At 39.0% G+C, this 20,800-nt stretch overlaps 1 protein-coding gene across 1 annotated transcript in view; it reads left to right on the top strand.

Annotated features, from left to right (window-relative positions):
• The first annotated feature begins 2,117 nt into the window (after positions 1 to 2,117).
• FKBP1A (FKBP prolyl isomerase 1A) overlaps positions 2,118 to 20,800 on the top strand; it is a 32,634-nt gene continuing 13,951 nt past the window's right edge. The window contains exons 1-3 of the mRNA XM_053700714.1: positions 2,118 to 2,275; positions 3,667 to 3,714; positions 9,753 to 9,865. Coding sequence (XP_053556689.1) covers positions 2,239 to 2,275; positions 3,667 to 3,714; positions 9,753 to 9,865 — 198 coding nt within the window. The 5' untranslated portion in view covers positions 2,118 to 2,238. The remainder of the gene's footprint in view (positions 2,276 to 3,666; positions 3,715 to 9,752; positions 9,866 to 20,800) is intronic.

Raw genomic sequence — 20,800 nt, 5'->3', positions numbered from 1 at the left:
CTGTGGCCCTCTCTGCACCGGAGATCGGTGGCTTCCTTCGTTGGTGGGTGGGAGCAGTAACGGGAGGCGGGTGGCGGCCATCGATGGCCCTGGAGATGTGGAGGGGGGCGGGATCGTGGGCGGGGATGCCCACGAATGTGCGCGCGTGCATGGGAGGGCGGGGGCGGGCGCGTGCACGGGGAGGGAGCGGGTGGGAACCGCTACACTACAGAAAAAGGTTTAAAATAAATCAGTTAAAAAAAGTAAAAAAAAAAAAAAAAAACGATCAATGAGGTGGTGGGGGTTTGTGGTGGTGGTGGGGGGGGGGTTGGGGAAGCTACACTACAGAAAAAAAAAAAACTAAGAAAAAAAAGCCCTTTTTTGTGCAAGCTGGGTACTGGCAGACAGCTGCCAGTACCCAAGATGGCCCCCAATAAGGCAGATGGGGAAGGTTACAGAGCTGTTTTGGGGGGGATCAGGGAGGTTGGAGGCTAAGGGGGGTCCTACACAGCAGAAGAATTTTTTTTATTTTTTTTTTTAAAAACCTAAACCCCCCCAAAAAGCTTTTATTTTAGTACTGGCAGACTTTCTGCCAGTACTTAAGATGGCGGGGACAATTGTGGGGTGGGGGAGGGAAGGGAGCTGTTTGGGAGGGATCAGGGGGTCTGATGTGTCAGGTGGGAGGCTGATCTCTACACTAAAGCTAAAATTAACCCTGCAAGCTCCCTACAAACTTCCTAATTAACCCCTTCACTGCTAGCCATAATACACGTGTGATGCGCAGCAGCATTTTGCGGCCTTCTAATTACCAGAAAGCAATGCCAAAGTCATATATATCTGCTATTTCTGAACAAAGGGGATCCCAGAGAAGCATTTACAACCATTTGTGCCATAATTGCACAAACTGTTTGTAAATAATTTCAGTGAGAACCCTAAAATTGTGAAAAATTTAACGTTTTTTTTTTTATTTGATCGCATTTGGCGGTGAAATGGTGACATGAACTATACCAAAATTGGCCTAGATCAATACTTTGGGATGTCTTCTAAAAAAAAATATATACATGTCAATTGATATTCAGGGATTCCTGAAAGATATTAGTGTTCCAATGTAACTAGCGCTAATTTTGAAAAAAAGTGGTTTGGAAATAGCAAAGTGCTACTTGTATTTATGGCCCTATAGCTTTCAAAAAAAGCAAAGAACATGTAAATATTAGGTATTTCTAAACTCAGGACAAAATTTAGAAACTATTTAGCATGGGTGTTTTTGGCGGTTGTAGATGTGTAACAGATTTTGGGGGTCAAAGTTAGAAAAAGTGTGTTTTTTTCCATTTTTTCCTCATATTTTATAAAAATTTTTATAGTAAATTATAAGATATGATGAAAATAATGGTATCTTTAGAAAGTCCATTTAATGGTGAGAAAAACAGTATGTAATATGTGTGGGTACAGTAAATGAGTAAGAGGAAAATTACAGCTAAACACAAACACCGCAGAAATGTAAAAATAGCCTTGGTCCCAAATGGACAGAAAATGGAAAAGTGCTGTGGTCATTAAGGGGTTAAAACACATACAATCAATAAAGGTTTGGTGCTCATGTATAATTATAGGCAGCATGTGCACAATGAGGCTTTCTGTCAGTACAAACTAAGTGGTACCACAGGGTCATAGTTTAAAATCAAATATTATATTGTGCTATATATTTGCTCGCATTTTCCTATTATGTCCACATAATTTTGAATTTCATTATCTGGCAAAAATGTATTACGGGGATAACATGGGACTGTGTCCTGACGAAATCTCGAAGTCGTCGAAAAATTTACCCCCGAAAAAGCTCAGCGTCTATTTTACTGGGCGAAATAAACAGATTAAACTGTTGGCTTTCCCCCCTATTCTTATTCCAAACAAAGAATTCGCACAACATGGCTTCTAATTACACAACCTCCATGTTCATATACCACGAAGCCATCTTCTTATCTGGCATTTAAGCCCCGTTATTCCCATGTAACAAAAAAAAAAAACAAGGAATGTTACCATTAGCAAAGATGGCCGACGTACACCCACGCCCATTAAAAAAATGTAATGGTTCTGAACAAAGGCTTTCTACGGATGGTGGCGTGTTTACGTCATTAGAAAGCGGGGACGTTGCAGCCAATGCCAATAGAGAAGCCCCTTTCTCATTTTTTTTCCTTCTTGTAAGCGAGACGTGAAGTGCTCTGCTCTGGGATTGTTGGTCCGTCAGCTTTTGGAACAGACAGCAGAATGGGAGTGCAATTAGAGACAATCTCACCGGGAGATGGTAGGTGACACCAGAGGACACAACGTCTCGCCTGTGGAGAGAGGGAGCAGCCCTTCTCTTGTATATACCAAGAGAATAATGTGAGAACCACCCCCGTGTTTTGAGCGAATGGTAACCCCACCATAAAGAGAAATAACGTAGTAGGTTTGGGGGTGACATAAATGAACGACAGGGTATGCAGATCAAAAGCTGGAATCTGCCTCAACAGTTTCATTCCACCCCTAGGGTGCTTCCACTAAAGTGTCTGTGAAAAGGCAGAGGGAACAACTGAGGGAATAAGTGGTAGTTTCAAAATAGGTGAAGGGAATGTAGTGGGGTTTCCCTCTGTTAGAGAGTGGATGTGTAATGTATGGGGATCATCCAGTTCGGGCTTTCTTTGGGAAGACAGAGTCATGGGCCAGAATAGGGATCAAGTCATCCTTTAAGCATCTAATGAAGTAGTGGAAACTCCCTAAGGAAGGAAACATCAAAAACGGAAGCATGTCTCACTGTTCAGGAAATTTATGAAAGGTCGAGAAGTAATGGAATATTTACACATCTAAAGCTCTTGAATACAAAGAATGGACGTCAAACGACATCTAGATAGATTGAAAGCTGGCAATCTGATCACTTTGTAATTTATAATAGTAATTGTAAACATATCTGCTTGTTAATTTTCACCTAGCAGGTAACCATGTCTCATATTTGTTATGTTAATGCTCAGATGGGTCCTAGTCAATTTGTAACTCTTAGCATAGGAGATAATACATAGCAGATATTAAAGGGGTAGGTCAAAAATTCATTGTTCATGGGTGCATTTTAATTTGAAATTTTAAGCATTTTTGCAATATACTTTCACCAGCAAAAATGCTTCTAGAAAGTTGTTGCTGTCTTTCTGACACATATGCACATATCCTGTGAGGGCCCGTGCACCAGCATTCAAACACCGCCTGTTCAGAGAGGTGGCTGTGGTGTGTATTGCTTCTAAATACCTCATTTGTGTCATACAAGTCACTGCTTACTCTCTAAAAAGGTGTGGTGTTTAAATACTGGTGCACGGCCCTAAACAGGAAATGTGCGTATTACACTGAAAACCAGTAGGAACTTCTACTAGAAGGATATTGCAAAAATGCTTCTGTTTCAAATTGAAATGCAACCATTTACATTTATTTTTTGACACTTCTATCCCTTTAAAGGATAATTGATTTATAACATCTGATTTATGAGTTCCCCTTGCTAAGCCAAAGTGTTTTCATTTTTTGTTGTACATTTTACAATTTGTGATATATTCCTTTTTACATTTGTGTCAATTTCCTTTTGTGAGGTAGAGCCGCTTCTAGAAGTTAGGACTTTTTTGTACCTCAATCCACTGTAAACTTTTTTTCAAATATAATCTGTTCATTCTTCTGTAGGACGGACCTTCCCAAAGAAAGGGCAGACCGTGCATGTACATTATGTGGGTAAGTGTAGATCCTATGTCTTGCAGAATACGGTGATTACGTCATTCTTATGTCTTTGTGTTATATTAGGGCATTAATTCAAATTACCATGACTATTCGCCATCTAAATTGGTTTAAAGGGACATTCCAGTCTAATTTTAAATGCACATAGATGAATCACATCTTTGAGTAGATATTTATTTGCAATATACATGTATTAGCAAAATTGCTTCTAGTAAGTTACCACTGTTTTAGGGTTAGCATTTTTCTCTGCATGTAAAGCATACCTAGGTAGTCTCAGCTGCTCAGAGTGTCAGTGGGGCTTGTATCATGTCGGAAATTAAATGAAGTCCTTTCTAGAAGGTACAAGCACCTTTAGGCTCTCAGGGCTGGTGCTGTGTGTAGTTGAATACACTTTTGAAACTATAGCTTTTATTAGAAGCCTTTTTGCTAATACATGTATATTACAAAAATGCTTCTATTCAAAACTGAAATGCATTCATGTCGATTACCGTTTTTGATGGAATGTCCCTTTAAGCTAATTATAGACCAGAGAAAAGGGTTTACATTATAAAAAACTAACATAAATACTGTGATTACAGAATGTGGATCTTTACTCATCAACCCTAGCTCACTCTCTAAATCTTAATAACCTGGGCTGGTTGCATTGTATGCAGTAATTTGGGAACTTTATGTTTTTGTTTTAAAATTCCCTGTGTGCAGATGTCTTTGTTAGCAATGCATATCATATAGCATTTTGAGAGCAGCAGTGAGTGCTGCTCGGTGTCCTGGAAAAAGGAGGATTAGCATAGCTTAAAAACAGACATCTGGGTTTTTAGAATAAGCCAGTCTTTTGCTGTATTGTAGCAATTTAAATAGACCATTATATTTTTATGGTTATACAATGCTAACAGTCAAACTCTCCTGGTGATGTCAGTGTTTTCTATGTACTTGTGTAGCTCATATTTATTGAAAAGGCATATAAGTGTGTTTATTTATAATTTGGCTTGCAAATGGTGGGGGCTCTTTCATTTTTTTTTGTACTTGTCAGATGAAGACACAAGGTACTCTACTAAATGCTATTGAAGCAGTAGATGGATGTTCAAGGCAAAAAAACACAAAAGGGACAGTAAACACAAAAAATGTTAATGTTTTTAAAAAAAGATAGATAATCCCTTTTATTTACCATTCCCCAGTTTTGCATAACCAACACTGTTAAAGTAATATACTTTTTTACCTCCATCATGACTACCTTTATGAGGTTGATTTATACATATAGGCACCCCTGTCCACCGCAGCTCGCCTCTGGCGGGCTGAAATCCTCTGGCGGAATTCAGCATTGCACACGAGTGCTATTTTGCGCTTGTGTGCAGTCCTGAGCTGTCAATCTCCCCGGTCAGACAAAACCGGGGAGATTGAAATTCGCCACCTAAGAGGTGGCGAAAGGGTAGGGAAGCAGCAGCCAGATGACCGCTGCTTGTTAAAACGGCGTGCAGGTTCTCTTGTGAGAACCTGCAGTCGTAGGCAGGCGAAAGCCTGACTAATAGGTTGATAAATCAACTCCTTTATCTAAGCTTCTGCAGACGGCCTCCTTATCTCAGATTTTTTGACAGACTTGCATTTCAGGCAATTAGTGCTGACTCATAAATAATTCCACTGGAGTGAGCACAAGGTCTATATGGCACACATGAACAAACAGTAAATGTTATTAGCTATTCACAGCCAGACTGTGAGATAAGAGGTGAACTGCAGAGTCTTATAAATCAGTTTATCTAGGTTTAGCCTTTAAAGGGACATGAAACCCAAAGATTTTCTTTCATGATTCAGATAGAGAATATAATTTTAAACAATTTTCTAATTTACTTCTATCATCTAATCTGTATCATTTGTTGGAGTAGCAATGCACTAATGGTTTCTAACTAAACACATGGGTGATAGATATATATATATATATATATATATATATCTATCTATCTCCACCAATCAACAGCTAGAACCTAGGTTCTCTGCTGCCCTTGAGCTTGCCTAGATAAACTTCAGTAAACTGTTTAATGTTGCAAAAATAGAACATACAAAAACATTTTAGGATGACATTCGCCTTAACTATCTAAAACCTTCAAACATCCTCCATAAAGGGCCATTATAGTTGAAAAGCTATTACATGCTCTAATAATTACTTGCACTACCAATTGGGTGCAAGTCAGTTTCCACTCGGGACCAGCAGTGCTCTAGGGGTCATGAACAGTACTTCTACTATGTGTTTAACCCCTTTGTGGGAGTTATACTCACACAAGTGCAGTGTCGCTAGTCTTAAAGGGACAGTCAACACCAGAATTGTTGTTGTTTTATAAGATAGATAATCTCTTAATTACCCATTCCCCAGTTTTAATTAACCAACACAGTTATAATAATACACGTTTTCCCTCTGTAATTATCTTGTATCTAAGCCTCTGCAGACTGCCCCCTTTAAGTTCTTTTGACAGACTTGCATTTTAGCCAATCAGTGCTCATTCCTCGGTAAATTCACGTGCATGAGCTCAATGTTATCTATATGAAATACATAAACTAGCGCCCTCTAGTGGTGAAAAACTGTCAAAATGCATTTAGATTAGAGGCGGCCTTCAAGGTCTAAGAAATTAGCAAATGAACCGCCTAGGTTTAGCTTTCAACTAAGAATACCAAGAGAACAAAGCAAAATTGGTGATAAACGTAAATTGGAAAGTTGTTTAAAATTACATGCACTATCTGAATCATGAACGTTTTTTTTGGACTTGACTGTCCATTTAAGATTGCATGCTCTAAGGAATGTTATTTACCATTTTTAATGGTATTTTAACCCCTTAGTGACCACAGCACTTTTCAATTTTCTTACCGTTTGGGACTAGGGCTATTTTTAAATTTCTGCGGTGTTTGTGTTTAGCTGTAATTTTCCTCTTACTCATTTACTGTACACACACACATTTATATACCGTTTTTCTCGCCATTAAATGGACTTTCTAAAGATACCAGTATTCATTATATCTTTAAATTTACTATAAAAAAATTATAAAATATGATGGAAAAATTGAAAAAAACCCACACTTTTTCTAACTTTGACCCCCAAAATCTGTTACACATCTACAACCACCAAAAAACACCCATGCTAAATAGTTTCTAAATTTTGTTCTGAGTTTAGGAATACCCAATGTTTACATGTTCTTTGCTTTTTTTTTTTTTTTTTTTTTTGTAAGTTATAGGGCAATAAATACAAGTAGCACTTTGCTATTTCCAAACCATTGTTTTTTTGTTTTTTTTTAAATTAGCGGTAGTTACATTGGAACACTATCTGCTATATTTAATGCCACCATTTCACCGCCAAATGAGATCAAATAAGAAAAGAAAACGTTAATTTTTTTTCACAAACTTAAGGTTTCTCACTGAAATTATTTATAAACAGCTTGTGCAATTATGGCACAAATGGTTGTAAATGCTTCTCTAAAATTCCCTTTGTTCAAAAATAGTAGACATATATGGCTTTGGCATTGCTTTTTGGTAATTAGACGGCCGCTAAATGCCGCTGGGCACCACACTTGTATTATGCCCAGCAGTAAAGGGGTTCATTTTAGCTTTAGTGTAGAGATTAGCCTCCCGCCTGACATATCCCACTCCCTGATCCCTCCCGGATCCCTCTGCAGTGTAGGATCCCCCCCACCCCCCAAACAGCTCTCTAACCCTCCCCCCTCTACCTATTTGCAGCCATCTTGGGTACTGGCTGCTGTCTCCAGTACCCAGTTTGCCATAAAATTAGCTTTTTTTTTTTTTTTTATTAAAAAAATTAAATAAAAATTCCAATTTTTTTTTTCTGTAGTGTAGTCCCCCACTCCCTCCCAGATCCCTTGGATGACATGTATCCCCCTCTCTCTCCTTCCCTTTACACTTTACCAGTTACATAGTGTAGCAGTCCCGTTCTCCCCCCCCCCGCGTGCGATCCCGCCCCCTTCTACCGGATATCCTCCAGGATGGGCCTCCCACCCACCAACGATCGGCACAATTGCTGGCCGATGAAGAGAGGGCCACAGAGTGCTCTCTCTGCATCGGTGGGTAAAAAAGGTATTGTAGTGATGCCTCAATCCTCCTCATCTCTCAATATAGGGTGTGGCGAATACTTAAAAGGACAGTCAACTACAAAATAAACTCATGATTTAAAAAGGGAATGTAATTTTAAACAACTTCCCAATTTACTTTTATCACCAATTTTGCTTTGTTCTTTTAATAGTCTTAGTTGAAAGCTAAACCTATGAGGTTGATATGCTAATTTCTTAGACCTTGAAGACTGCCTCTAATCTAAATGCATTTTGACCACTAGACGGCATTATTTCATGTGTTTCATATAGATAACATTGAGTTCATGCAAGTGAAGTGACCTAGGAGTGAGCACTGATTGGCTAAAATGCAAGTCTGTCAAAATAACTTAAATAAGGGGGCAGTCAGCAGAAGCTTAGATACAAGGTAATCAGAGGTAAAACGTGCATTATTATAACTGTGTTGGTTATGCAAAACTGGGGAATGGGTAATAAAGGGATTGTCTTTCTTTTTAAACAACAAAAATTCTGGTGTTGACTGTCCCTTTAAACACTAGAAACATTTCATGCACCTCTCTTTAACACATCACTGAACTGTAGTGAAAGCCACATTTTCAACATGGTGTCACCCATGACTAGAGGGAGGCAGGGTTTAATTTTGACTAGACTGTCCCTTTTTAAAGGGACAGTAAACTGAGATTTAATACAAAATGTTCAGTTATGTGTAATAAAACTGCAATATAACTTATTTATTTTGCCCCTTTTCATGTTGTTCAGCTCTGAAAATGGAGCAATTTCTAATTCTCAGAACTTGAAATGTACCAAGCAGGGACTCCTCAAGGCTTAACCATGTTACATTGTGTCCCTAATTGGATGTAACTAATAACAGCAAAACAATGCATTTTATAATGACTAGGACTAGCAGCATTGCCTGCAGACTAGCGTCTGAATTGGCTCCTCCAAGTAAGGCAAGTAATAGGTGGAGTTTGACTGTTGAAAAACAATTGAAGCAAACATGAAGTTTTTCAAATGTTTAGACTTGTCTTAATGTTTTACGGCAAGATAACAAAATGTATTGAAATAAAAACATATTTACTGTCCCTCTAACGCAGACATCCTCAAACTTGGAGGTTTTGGGAACTACATTTCCCATGATGCTCAGCCAGCTGATATGCTGGCTGAGCATCATTAGAAATGTAGTTCCAAAGCCTCTGGAGGGCCAAGTTAGAGGCTGTCTGCTCTGACGCTAACAAATTTAGAAATTGTACATTCTAGTCAGCCATTTTATAACAGAGGTTTGCCCTTATGTTTTCAATATTTAAACAACAATAGTTTTTAAAAAATCCATCGATAAATGCCGACGGCGTATCGCACAAGCAGTTCTTGTGAACTGCTTGTGCAATGCCGCCCCCTGTAGATTTGCGGCCAATCAAGATTGATTGGCCGCTAGCAGGGGGTGCCAATCAACCCGATAGTATGAGATCGGGCGGATTGATGTTCGCATCCTCAGAGGCAGCGGCTGAGTTAAGGAGCAGCTGCTTCTTAACTCCTGTTTCTCGTGAGCCTGAAGGCTCGCGCGGAAATTGATTCATTAGGCACAAGACGGGCCATGATAAATCAGCCCCTAAGTGTTAATTTTTAACCCCTCATATACCCCCATGAGTTAACCAGTGATACTGGGCATGTGTATATCAACAGTATTGCCTACACATTATGGTGATTTTAACTGGGGGAGGAAGGAAAAAAAGTGAATCCTAGTCATATAAATGTAAATTTAAATTACACAGGCAGGAAAATATATGCAGATGTGTACATGCAATATATTATTCCCAATAATTAATATCAAACTCACTATTGAATACCCTGGGTACCACACAAGTTGTAGTTATTGGTGTGTTATATATCTGGTAGCTCTTTTAACTAACTGTTCTAATATTATGCTTATAGGACCTTAACTTTTTAAAACAAGAATATAGTGGTGTGATTTTTAACTTGTAGGGCTCCTGGAGGATGGCAAGAAGTTTGACTCATCCCGTGACAGAGACAAGCCTTTCAAGTTTAAGATTGGCTGTCATGAGGTGATCCGTGGCTGGGAGGAAGGAGTTGCACAGGTAGGTAACATCTCAGCTTTAAAGGGACAGTATACACTCATTTTCATATAACTGCATGTAATAGACACTACTATAAAGAACAAGATGCACAGATACTGACATAAAAGTCCAGTATAAAACTGTTTAAAAACTTACTTAGAAGCTCTCAGTTTAGCTCTGTTGAAAAGGTAGCTGGAAAGCCCACTGCAAGTGGGAAATAAGACCCTCCCCCTTCTTTTGCATATGAAAAGACCCTTTACACAAACAGGAGCAAGCTGGAGAAGGTAGCTGACGGTATTCTCATAAAACTTTGGGGCTTGGTTAGGAGTCTGAAAATCAGAGCAATGTTAATTAAAAATAAGCAAACTATACATTTTTTTTTTTTTTTTTTTTAAAACAAAACAAAAAAAACAACCTTTATGGGCTATATTAGTAAATCATCTACAAAACCTATATGCAAAGAAAAAATTAGTGTATGTCCCTTTTTAAAGGGATACCATAATGTCACTGTTCACCAATAATGCTGCAAGAGGTCTGCTGAACTGTCAGTGAGCAATCTGTTTTTAGGCAATGTTGTTATAGTCATAAACTTTATATTATATGCAAAATAAATGGCTTTTAGGGACTCTTCTGATCAGGTCTTTTCAAAAGCAATTTGCGGGTACGCTTTCTAATCATAACGCTCCTGATTGCAGGAGCAGAATTGTGTAACATTACTTTTTTTTATGAGGTTTACTGTCCCTTAAACATTTGAAATAGAAAAATATAATTGCCTTGATATTTAGTGGTTTTTTTTTTTTTGGGGGGGGGGGGGGTTTATGTTAAAATGACTAAACATTTGTTTAAACATATAAATATAACTTTCAGACTTCTGAAATGGCCACAAGATGGCAGATTAAACCATCTCCGTTTAACCCCTTCCCGCCGTTAGGACGTTCCATGCCATCCTAACTGCACTGGGCTTTAGCGATGTTAGGACAGCATGATGCGTCCTAGCCCTTTGACTGTACTGAAGCCATAGCTGCTTTGTAAATGGGATTGCAAGCTGGAGCTGGTACCAAGCATCATAGACACACTTCACTGACACAATCCCATCATTGAAATCACATGATCGCATAAACGGTTGTGTGTTTTAAATTTTTCTTGGATGTTTACATCTGAACTTTTTTCTGATGTAGACAAATAAGTACCGTCGGGAAAGGGTTAAATGTTCTTAAAAATATAATCAAGTCTGGGAATATCAACTTTTATTGAGGGCATTAACGGGACTATAGGTAAGTAATTTTTAAACAACCTTCTAATGTATTTTGTTATCCTTTAAGAGTTAACCTAAGTAGACTGATACGAGTTTAAAAGGATGCAGTCTATGGCTGTATGTATAATGTTGCTGCAAACTTTGTTGCAAACAGTGCACACTCCTGAGCTCACCTAGGATTACTCTATAACAAAGGATTCCAAGATAACACAGCAAAATTGATAATATAGCATGACATTTAAACAATTTTCCAGTTTACTTCTATCAAATCCATTTAAGAAGGGACACTCAAGTCATAATTACACTTTCATGATTCAAATAGAGCATCCAATTTTCAACAACTTTCCAATTTACTTCCATTAACAAAATGTGCACAGTCTTTTTATATTTACACTTTTTGAGTCACAGCTCCTACTGAGCATGTGCAAGAATTCACAGAATATATGTATGTGCATTTTGATTGGCTGATGGAAATGGACAACTTTTGAAATTTTAGTATTTGAAGTTCAGACTTTGTATTGTCTTTTTATTATGCAAATCTACTGTATTTAATGGTCCTTTAATTTAACTAGTTAAAAAAATGGGAGATGATTGGCTGCTACACACCTAATTGGCTCACTAGGTGTGTTCACCTTTTGGATTGGCAGTATAATGCTGTTATAGTTAGATATTCATAACGTTATATTTAATTTATTCTAAAAAGTGAACCAATTCGAAATCCACATTTAGACCAGATGGTATTATGGTGTTCAACTTCATTTCCGATCCACTTCATTTCTAATTTAGAAAGTTCTTTGTCTATATTAGATCCTATGCAATTTTGAACTACTTTTCTAATCCCTATAAATGAAAGCTCACTGGGGTCCTGATTGTGTTTCTTTTTTTAAATGAAGAGAGCCCGGATGTTTTGACTCCATTCTTTTATATTATATATATTCTTGTGTTCAAAAACCTAATAGTTTTATCTATATAGAATAAATTGCATTCACATTCTAGTAGATATACTACATATTTGCTATTGCATGTTATTAATCCATTTCATATAGCTTTTTTTCCATTTTGGGAGTTACATTTATTAACCCCTTTATTAGTACTTTTAAGATGTTTACAGCCATAACAACCTCTGCCATATTTAAATCCTTTGCTGTCATTTAGCCAATGTACAAATATTTTATCTCTACAATAGCTTTTGGTTAGATGGCCTTTTTAAATTAGGAGCTCTTTTGAATATTGATTGCTATCAGGGGTTTTATAGTAGTTACTCGGTTTAATATACCCCAGTGTTTCTCGATTATTTTTCTGAGGTCTTTACTTTGATTGTTATAGTTAAATATAAAATATAGATTTCTATTCTCTGTAGAGACGTCTCACTTTTTGTATTTTAACACATCTCCTCTTTCTAATAATTAAATAGTTGCATATAAGTTATCTTTTTCTAGAAATCTTTTTTAGAAGGGTAGCCTGTTCTTTGAATACTGTCACATCTGTACAGTTTAGTCTTATGTAGAATTGTCCCTTTGGAACATTCTCAATCCACTTAGAGACAGCAATACAATATTATTAAAGGCACACTGAACCCAATTTTTTTCTTTCGTGATTCAGATAGAGCATAACATTTTAAGCAACTTTCTAATTTACTCCTATTATCAAATTGTCTTCATTCTTTTGGTATCTTTATTTGAAATGCAAGTTTAGATGCAGGCCCATTTTTGGTGAACAACCTGGGTTGTCCTTGCTCTTTGTTGGTTAAATTCATCCGCCAATAAAAAAGTGCTGTCCAGTGTACTGAATTAAAAAAAAGCTTAGATGCCTTTTTCAAATAAAGATAGCAAGAGAACGAAGAAAAAATTGATAATAGGAGTAAATTAGAAAGTTGCTTAAAGGGATACTAAACCCAATTTTTTTCTTTCATGATTCAGATAGAGCAAGAGATTTTAAGCACTTTTCTAATTTACTCCTATTATAATTTTTTTCTTTGTTCTCATGCTATCTTGGATTTGAAAAAGCAGTACTGCAAGCTTTAGAGCCGGACCATTTTTTGTTCAGCACCTGGGTTGCACTTGCTGATTTGTGGCTAAATGTAGCAAACCAATCAGCAAGCTCTACCCAGGTGCTGAACTAAAAATGGGCCGGCTCCTAACATTTCATTACTGCTTTTTCAAATCAAGATAACATGAGAGCAGAGAAAAATTGATAAAGGGTAAATTAGAAAGTTGCTTAAAATTGTAAGCTCTATCTGAATCATGAAAGAAAACATTCGGGTTAGTATTCCTTTAAAATTGCATGCTCTATCTGAATCATGAAAGAAAAAATTTGGGTTCAGTGTCCCTTTAACATCGACTTTTTAAAAAATAAGTTTAGTCTAAATGACATTATCCTCTACTTATATTTCTAGATCTAAAAAATAATTATTCTATATTATAATCCCATGGAAGTTGGATATTCCATTAATGTTTTTGGAGGTGACATCAGAATGTATTCAGTGCTACCTCAGGATCTTTCCAGATTAAAAGAATATAGTCTTTGTAGCGACGATAGGTGATATTTCGCCCCATCTATGTCCACTGTGTACCCACAGATTCTCCAAAGCTGCCATAAACGGCATAGCTGGGGACGAAACGGGTGCCCATCCCCCCCGTACCTTTAACCTGTAAATAAAAATCATGTTCGAACCAGAAGATCTCTGGAGATGGACTTGTAACCTTGAGATTGACCATGCTTTTCCACAATTTTTGTTCTCAAATCCTCAGACAATTCTTTGCTGTTCTTTCTCTTCTCCATGCTCAGTATGGCACACAGACACACAACAGAGAGGTTGTGTAAATTGTTCACTATTTTAACTGGTTGCCGGTGTGATTTCTATGTATTCAGCACCTGTTAATTGATACGATCTACAGTTGGAGACAAGAAGGCGTCAAAATAGGGTAATATCGCCACTACACAACGATAAGCTATGGTGACAGACTCAATACTTACAAACGAAGCGGCACTACGATGTGCCTGATTACGCAGACCGGGACCTCACAATCGTCCGGAAGACCAAACACTGGCGAACGGCAAACCTCCGGCAATCACGTGGTTCGTCTGGCCAATCAGGGTCCGATAGACACACACACCTTACTCCAATCTTTACGGAGGAGACAGTGTTCTGTAGTGACAATAGACAGGAAACCCAAAACACTATAGACACTCGAAATTAATGTGTGATATTTAAGGATAAGGAGGAGATCCACTCCAGCGAGGTACAATAAAAAACAAATGTTATTAATGTCCTAAAAATCAGCAACGCGTTTCTCGTCTACACAGCCGTTTCATCGGGCTGTAATACATTTTTAACAATCCTGCTGCTTAAGTACCGCCTCTCACCAATCAAAACACTTCTCACTTTACACACCTTTCTTGGGGAAGTTACATACAATTGATGTTAATACATGTATTCACGGTATTTGGCTAATAACATTGTATCCTAGTTTATTCAAATTACTATTTGTTTGATTCATTACTTATTGAAATAAGCGGATTTTTTTTGTTCTATTATAAACTCACCCCTGGTAAATAGTTACTAACTAATACAAACTGTATTTCATGACATTTCGACAAATATTTCATTATTTACTCTATTGCTGAGACACCAATATTATCATTAATAAACCAATTCATGAGTTAGATATATATTATATTTTATTAGTAATATGTAAATCGCATAACCTAAATTAATATGCAATATAATAGTCCTATATATCTATATACACAATATTGATCATATAGTATTTTAAAATGAAAGCATCTAAAACGGTGTTTTAGATAGTGTCAAAATTTACCCTTCTAAAACCTATCAATATTAAATATACATAAAATGAGATATAAATATCAGACTCTCAAATAACAAACGCTATATCTACTCTCAATATATGAAATCACAGAATAATTGTTACCTGCGGTATCATGTTAGATTCTAAAAGATCCTATAAATTTCATGTGTGATTCTAAAAGCTTGCCTATTATGTTCTTTAGGATGATAAAAATATTAAAAACCTGTAATATACAGACTCTCAAATACACAAATGTATTATTTTTTTGTAAAATAATTGATTAGGACAAGGTCAATGCAAGTGTGATTTAGTAGTAATAAGACTGACACACAGTCCAATGAATCTAATGTTTTTTTTAAAGACTATAGCAAGTATAAAATGAACATCCATATCACAAATGACTTAATAGGTGATCTTTTAGAATCACACATGAAATTTATAGGATCTCATAGAATCATACTTGGAACCACAAATAATGCAAGTGTTCTGTGATATCAGTTATTGAGAATAGATATAGTATTTGTGTATTTGAGAGTCTGTATATTACAGGTTTTTAATATTATTTTTATTTTTATCATCCTAAAGAACATAATAGGCGATCTTTTAGAATCACACATGAAATTTATAGGATCTTTTAGAATCTAACATGATACCGCAGGTGACACAATTATTCTGTGATTTCATATATTGAGAGTAGATATAGCGTTTGTTATTTGAGAGTCTGATATTTATATCTCATTTTATGTATATTTAATATTGATAGGTTTTAGAAGGGTAAATTTTGACACGATCTTAGATCACCGTTTTAGATGCTTTAATTTTAAAATACTATATGATCAATGTTGTGTATATAGATATATAGGACTATTATATTGCATATTAATTTAGGTTATGCGATTTACATATTACTAATATAATATATATCTAACTCATGAATTGGTTTATTAATGATAATATTGGTGTCTCAGCAATAGAGTAAATAATGAAATATTTGTCGAAATGTCATGAAATACAGTTTGTATTAGTTAGTAACTATTTACCAGGGTTGAGTTTATAATAGAACAAAAAAATCCGCTTATTTCAATAAGTAATGAATCAAACAAATAGTAATTTGAATAAGATTAGGATACAATGTTATTACCCAAATACCGTGAATACATGTATTACATCAATTGTATGTAACCTCCCCAAGAAAGGTGTGTAAAGTGAGAAGTGTTGTGATTGGTGAGAGGAGGTACTTAAGCAGCAGAATTGTTGAAACATTTTTATTACAGCCTGATGAAACGGCTCTGTGTAGCCGAGAAACGCGTTGCTGATTTTTAGGACATTTTAATAAATTTGTTTTTTATTGTACCTTGCTGGAGTGGATCTCCTCCTTATCCTCAAATATCACACATTAATTTCGAGTGTCTATAGTGTTTTGGGTTTCCTGCCTATCGTCACTACAGAACACTGTCTCCTCCGTAAAGATTGGAGTAAGGTGTGTGTGTCTATCGGACCCTGATTGGCCAGACGAACCACGTGATTGCCGGAGGTTTGCCGTTCGCCAGTGTTTGGTCTTCCGGGCGATTGTGAGGTCCCGGTCTGCGTAATCGGGCACATCGTAGTGCCGCTTCGTTTGTAAGTATTGCGTCTGTCACCATAGCTTATCGTTGTGTAGTGGTGATATTACCCTATTTTGGCGCCTTCTTGTCTCCAACTGTAGATCGTATCTTTGTTCCTGCACATATTGGAAGAGCTGCCACGTCTCTGGACTATTTTATTTCACATCTCCTTCCTTGAGCGCACCTCATTAGGGGGTTTAAAACCCTGGATTTGTGATAATTGATACGTGAGTAATTACAAATTTACAGGAGCATCACAAACTTGGAATGCAATTATTTCTTACAATTTTGAGAAGGTGACAATATTTTTTTCAAGTACATTTTTGGAGTTTTGCGTAGAATGTGTCAGAATTTGGCTTTTTTTCTCTCCATTTTTTTTGTGTCATAGCAATACAAACAAAAGAAATAAACATGAGAATGGTACATTGTCTGACAGGAATGCAGGGGTGCCAATATTTCTCCTGTTAAGTGTAGTCAGTCCACGGGTCATCCATTACTTATGGGATTATAACTCCTCCCTAACAGGAAGTGCAAGAGGATCACCCAAGCAGAGCTGCCATATAGCTCCTCCCCTCTACGTCATACCCAGTCATTCTCTTGCACCTAACTAAAAATAGGACGTGTGAGAGGACTGTGGTGTGTTAAACTTAGTTTTTATTTGTGGCAAACCTAGCCACTTCTGGACTATAACGTAAGAAAGGTTGTCTGTGACAGACCCTTCGGTCAGGACTGAAAGTGTTAACTTTATTTTCTAACCACAAGTGGCTGGCTCCAGCTACAATCTAATTAATGCTTAGCATTCTATTGTTTGATCACCCCCAGAGAGAAACGCCTAAGTGATAAGGAGAGTCAAGAGTGTCCTGTGGTTGAAGTGTTTAAGTAATATAATCCTATTGTATCATGTCAAGGGCGCTTCTCCCTTTTATCTAATGTACAACATTCTTTCCACCCCCATCTGGGGGGGGTCAAAAACCTGTATAAATCTGTATGCTGCCTTCAAATAAAGTGTTATTCTGTTTAAAACCTGAAAACTGGCTGGGTTGTGAACTGCTGATTCCCTATGCAGGACATTGTTCCCTGGTGTTAACCCTTGGTATCCGGTTGGTACCGTTACAATTGGTGGCAAGCGACGGAATGAACCTTATCGCCCAGAAGAGCAACTACACAAGCCAGTAACCTCAGGAAGAGGGGGATTACTACAATACTGACTAAGATGGAAGGAGTACCAGGGACCGAAGTGAATGGAGATGGATTATTCTAAGCTAAAGAGACAAACGTAAAAGGAACTGCTAGAAGCCAGGGGAAAGATAGGCAGCAGCAAACCCAAGGCTATATTAATTGCTGAGCTGATGGAGGGAGACAGAGCTCGCAGCGCTACGCCTCCAGCAGCCATGGAGGAGACCCTATACCAGAGGGAAATGAGGACCAGGCTGGAATTTTTACCCCAACCTGTACCACGGGATATGCTATCCGTGGTAATGGCAGATGTGCAGGAGTACGTGATGGCACACAGTCCGCGGAATGCATCCTCCCGAGCAGAATCCATTTTGGACGCACTCAGCAACCCAGTAAGACCCAAAATCCCATACCATGCATTTAAAATGTTTTGTGAGGAGAAGGATGAGATTGATGGGTATTTACAGGATTTTGAGAGACTGTGCGAGTTACATGATTTGGAGCAGTCCGTATGGGTGCCGGTGCTAGCAGGCAAGCTAGCCGGTAGGGCAGCGGAAGCGTATCGCGCTGTACCCAGGGAGGACAGCAAGGATTACGCTAAAGTGAAGAGAGCGATCTTGGAAAGATATGCCATTACCTCAGAGGCATACCGGCGCAAGTTTAGAGGCCTGCGCAAGCCAGAAAGAGATTCCCATGCAGAGTGGGCCCACAAGCTGGATCAAGCATCTCAGGGGTGGATACAGGCCAGCCAAGCTACCACCATGGAAGAATTGCGACAACTGATGCTGTTGGAGCAATTCTTTAACGGCTTGTCCCCAGAAGCCCAAGAATGGGTGAGAGATCGAAAACCCCTCACCTTAACCGAAGCAGCCAGATTAGCAGACCAGCATTTTGATGCCAGGAGGCACCATGGACTACAGCCTAACAACGGACGGGCTAATATACAATGCCACACCTGCAAGCAGTGGGGACATATGGCACGTGAGTGCACCCAAAATCGGAGCAGACAAGCTTGGAACCAGGTCAGACAGAACCTGGCCCCAAGGGCGGCTGCTCACCATTACCAAACGGAGCCAGCCGCTCATGAGGTGTTGAGCACCCAAGCCGAGGAACCCCTGGGAATTCTGCATGAGGTGATGTCGGTCCAGGGACTTCGGGATTCGGGAGCTACTTTAACCCTGATAGCTCCCCATTTGGTGCCGGATACAGCACCCACTGGCGGATCCGTGGCAGTACGAGGGGCAGGGGGAGCAGTATACCGATTGCCCACTGCTAGAGTGGAGTACAGACCCCCAGTCACCCCAGCAGCTGCCAGTTACCAACCCCCGGCGCACCGCTATACCACACGGCCTCCGGCCACGAACTACCCTCAGAGAGCCCGGTTCAATTCGCGGGGCTACTCACAACCTATTCGGTGCTTTGGATGTAAGCAACTAGGGCACAAAAGACCAGAGTGTCCCCTAAATGCAGCGAATCAAGCACAGTCCTGGAGAAGACCCGCTGGCGGAATCCCACATAATCCTCAGCCTGTGGCCCGCTACGTAGAGGCGCCAGAATGCTGGGGCAGCCTACATGAAGCAGACCCCGTGCAAGCTGCCCACCGGAATAACCGGCAACGGGTTAAAGTGAATGGGAAGGAGGTCAGTTGTCTACGGGATACTGGTGCTACCATGACCTTGCTTCAAGAGAACTTGGTGCCTGAGAAACAGCACACTGGAGACACTGTGGCTGTGAGGGTAGCAGGGGGCACTGTGTTCCGCCTACCTGTTGCCAGGGTACATTTGGATTGGGGAGTGGGCGCTAGACTTGTGAATGTGGGGGTCAAGAAGGACTTACCTGCTGATGTTCTCCTTGGAAATGACTTGGCCCCCCTTGTTTCTGCCTATGCTCCCATGGATCCCGCTAATGTTAACCCTGTGACTACCCAAGCCCAGTCCCTCCGGGAAGAGACGCTTCCATGTTTGGGGTGGGGGCAGTACTGAGCCAAGTTGGAGCAGATGGCGGAGAACACCCCGTAGCTTACTTGAGCCGAAAGTTGTTGCCCCGGACATCCCCAAGCCGATCCGTTGGGATCAGACTGTGTATGCCGGCTTGGTTCTGGGGGAGCATTGTGGCAAACCTAGCCACTTCTGGACTATAACGTAAGAAAGGTTGTCTGTGACAGACCCTTCGGTCAGGACTGAAAGTGTTAACTTTATTTTCTAACCACAAGTGGCTGGCTCCAGCTACAATCTAATTAATGCTTAGCATTCTATTGTTTGATCACCCCCAGAGAGAAACGCCTAAGTGATAAGGAGAGTCAAGAGTGTCCTGTGGTTGAAGTGTTTAAGTAATATAATCCTATTGTATCATGTCAAGGGCGCTTCTCCCTTTTATCTAATGTACAACATTCTTTCCACCCCCATCTGGGGGGGGGGGGGGTCAAAAACCTGTATAAATCTGTATGCTGCCTTCAAATAAAGTGTTATTCTGTTTAAAACCTGAAAACTGGCTGGGTTGTGAACTGCTGATTCCCTATGCAGGACATTGTTCCCTGGTGTTAACCCTTGGTATCCGGTTGGTACCGTTACATTATTCTTCAATCAAAAGTTTATTTTAAACGGCACCGGAGTGTGTTGTTTGTTCTCAAGCAGCATTAGAAGAAGAATCTGCCTGAGTTTTCTATGATCTTAGCGGTCGTAACTAAGATCCATTTGCTGTTCTCGGCCATTCTGAGGAGTGAGGTAACTTCAGAACAGGGGATAGCATGCAGGGCCCACCTGCAAGGAGGTATGTGCAGTAAATTATTTTCTAAGGAATGGAATTGACTGAGAAAATACTGCTAATACCGATGTAATGTAAGTGCAGCCTTAAATGCAGTAGTAGCGACTGGTATCAGGCTGATATGTATGTATGTATACTCTGAGGTATTTCTGGGGAATGGAATTTCACTAAGAAAATACTGTCAATATTAAAGTAATATTTGAGCCTGCACTGCAGTGAAAGCGACTAGCAGCAGGTTTATTAATAACACTTCATAATTTTCAATTTTAAAACGTTTACTGGCATGTTAATCGTTTTTTCTGAGGTACTTGGTGATAAAACTTTATGGGCATGATTTTTACCACAT

Source organism: Bombina bombina, chromosome 1 (assembly GCF_027579735.1).
Source record: "Bombina bombina isolate aBomBom1 chromosome 1, aBomBom1.pri, whole genome shotgun sequence".
NCBI lineage: Eukaryota > Metazoa > Chordata > Amphibia > Anura > Bombinatoridae > Bombina > Bombina bombina.
Note: the sequence above shows the minus strand (reverse complement) of the source record. Positions and strands in the feature narration are given on the sequence as shown.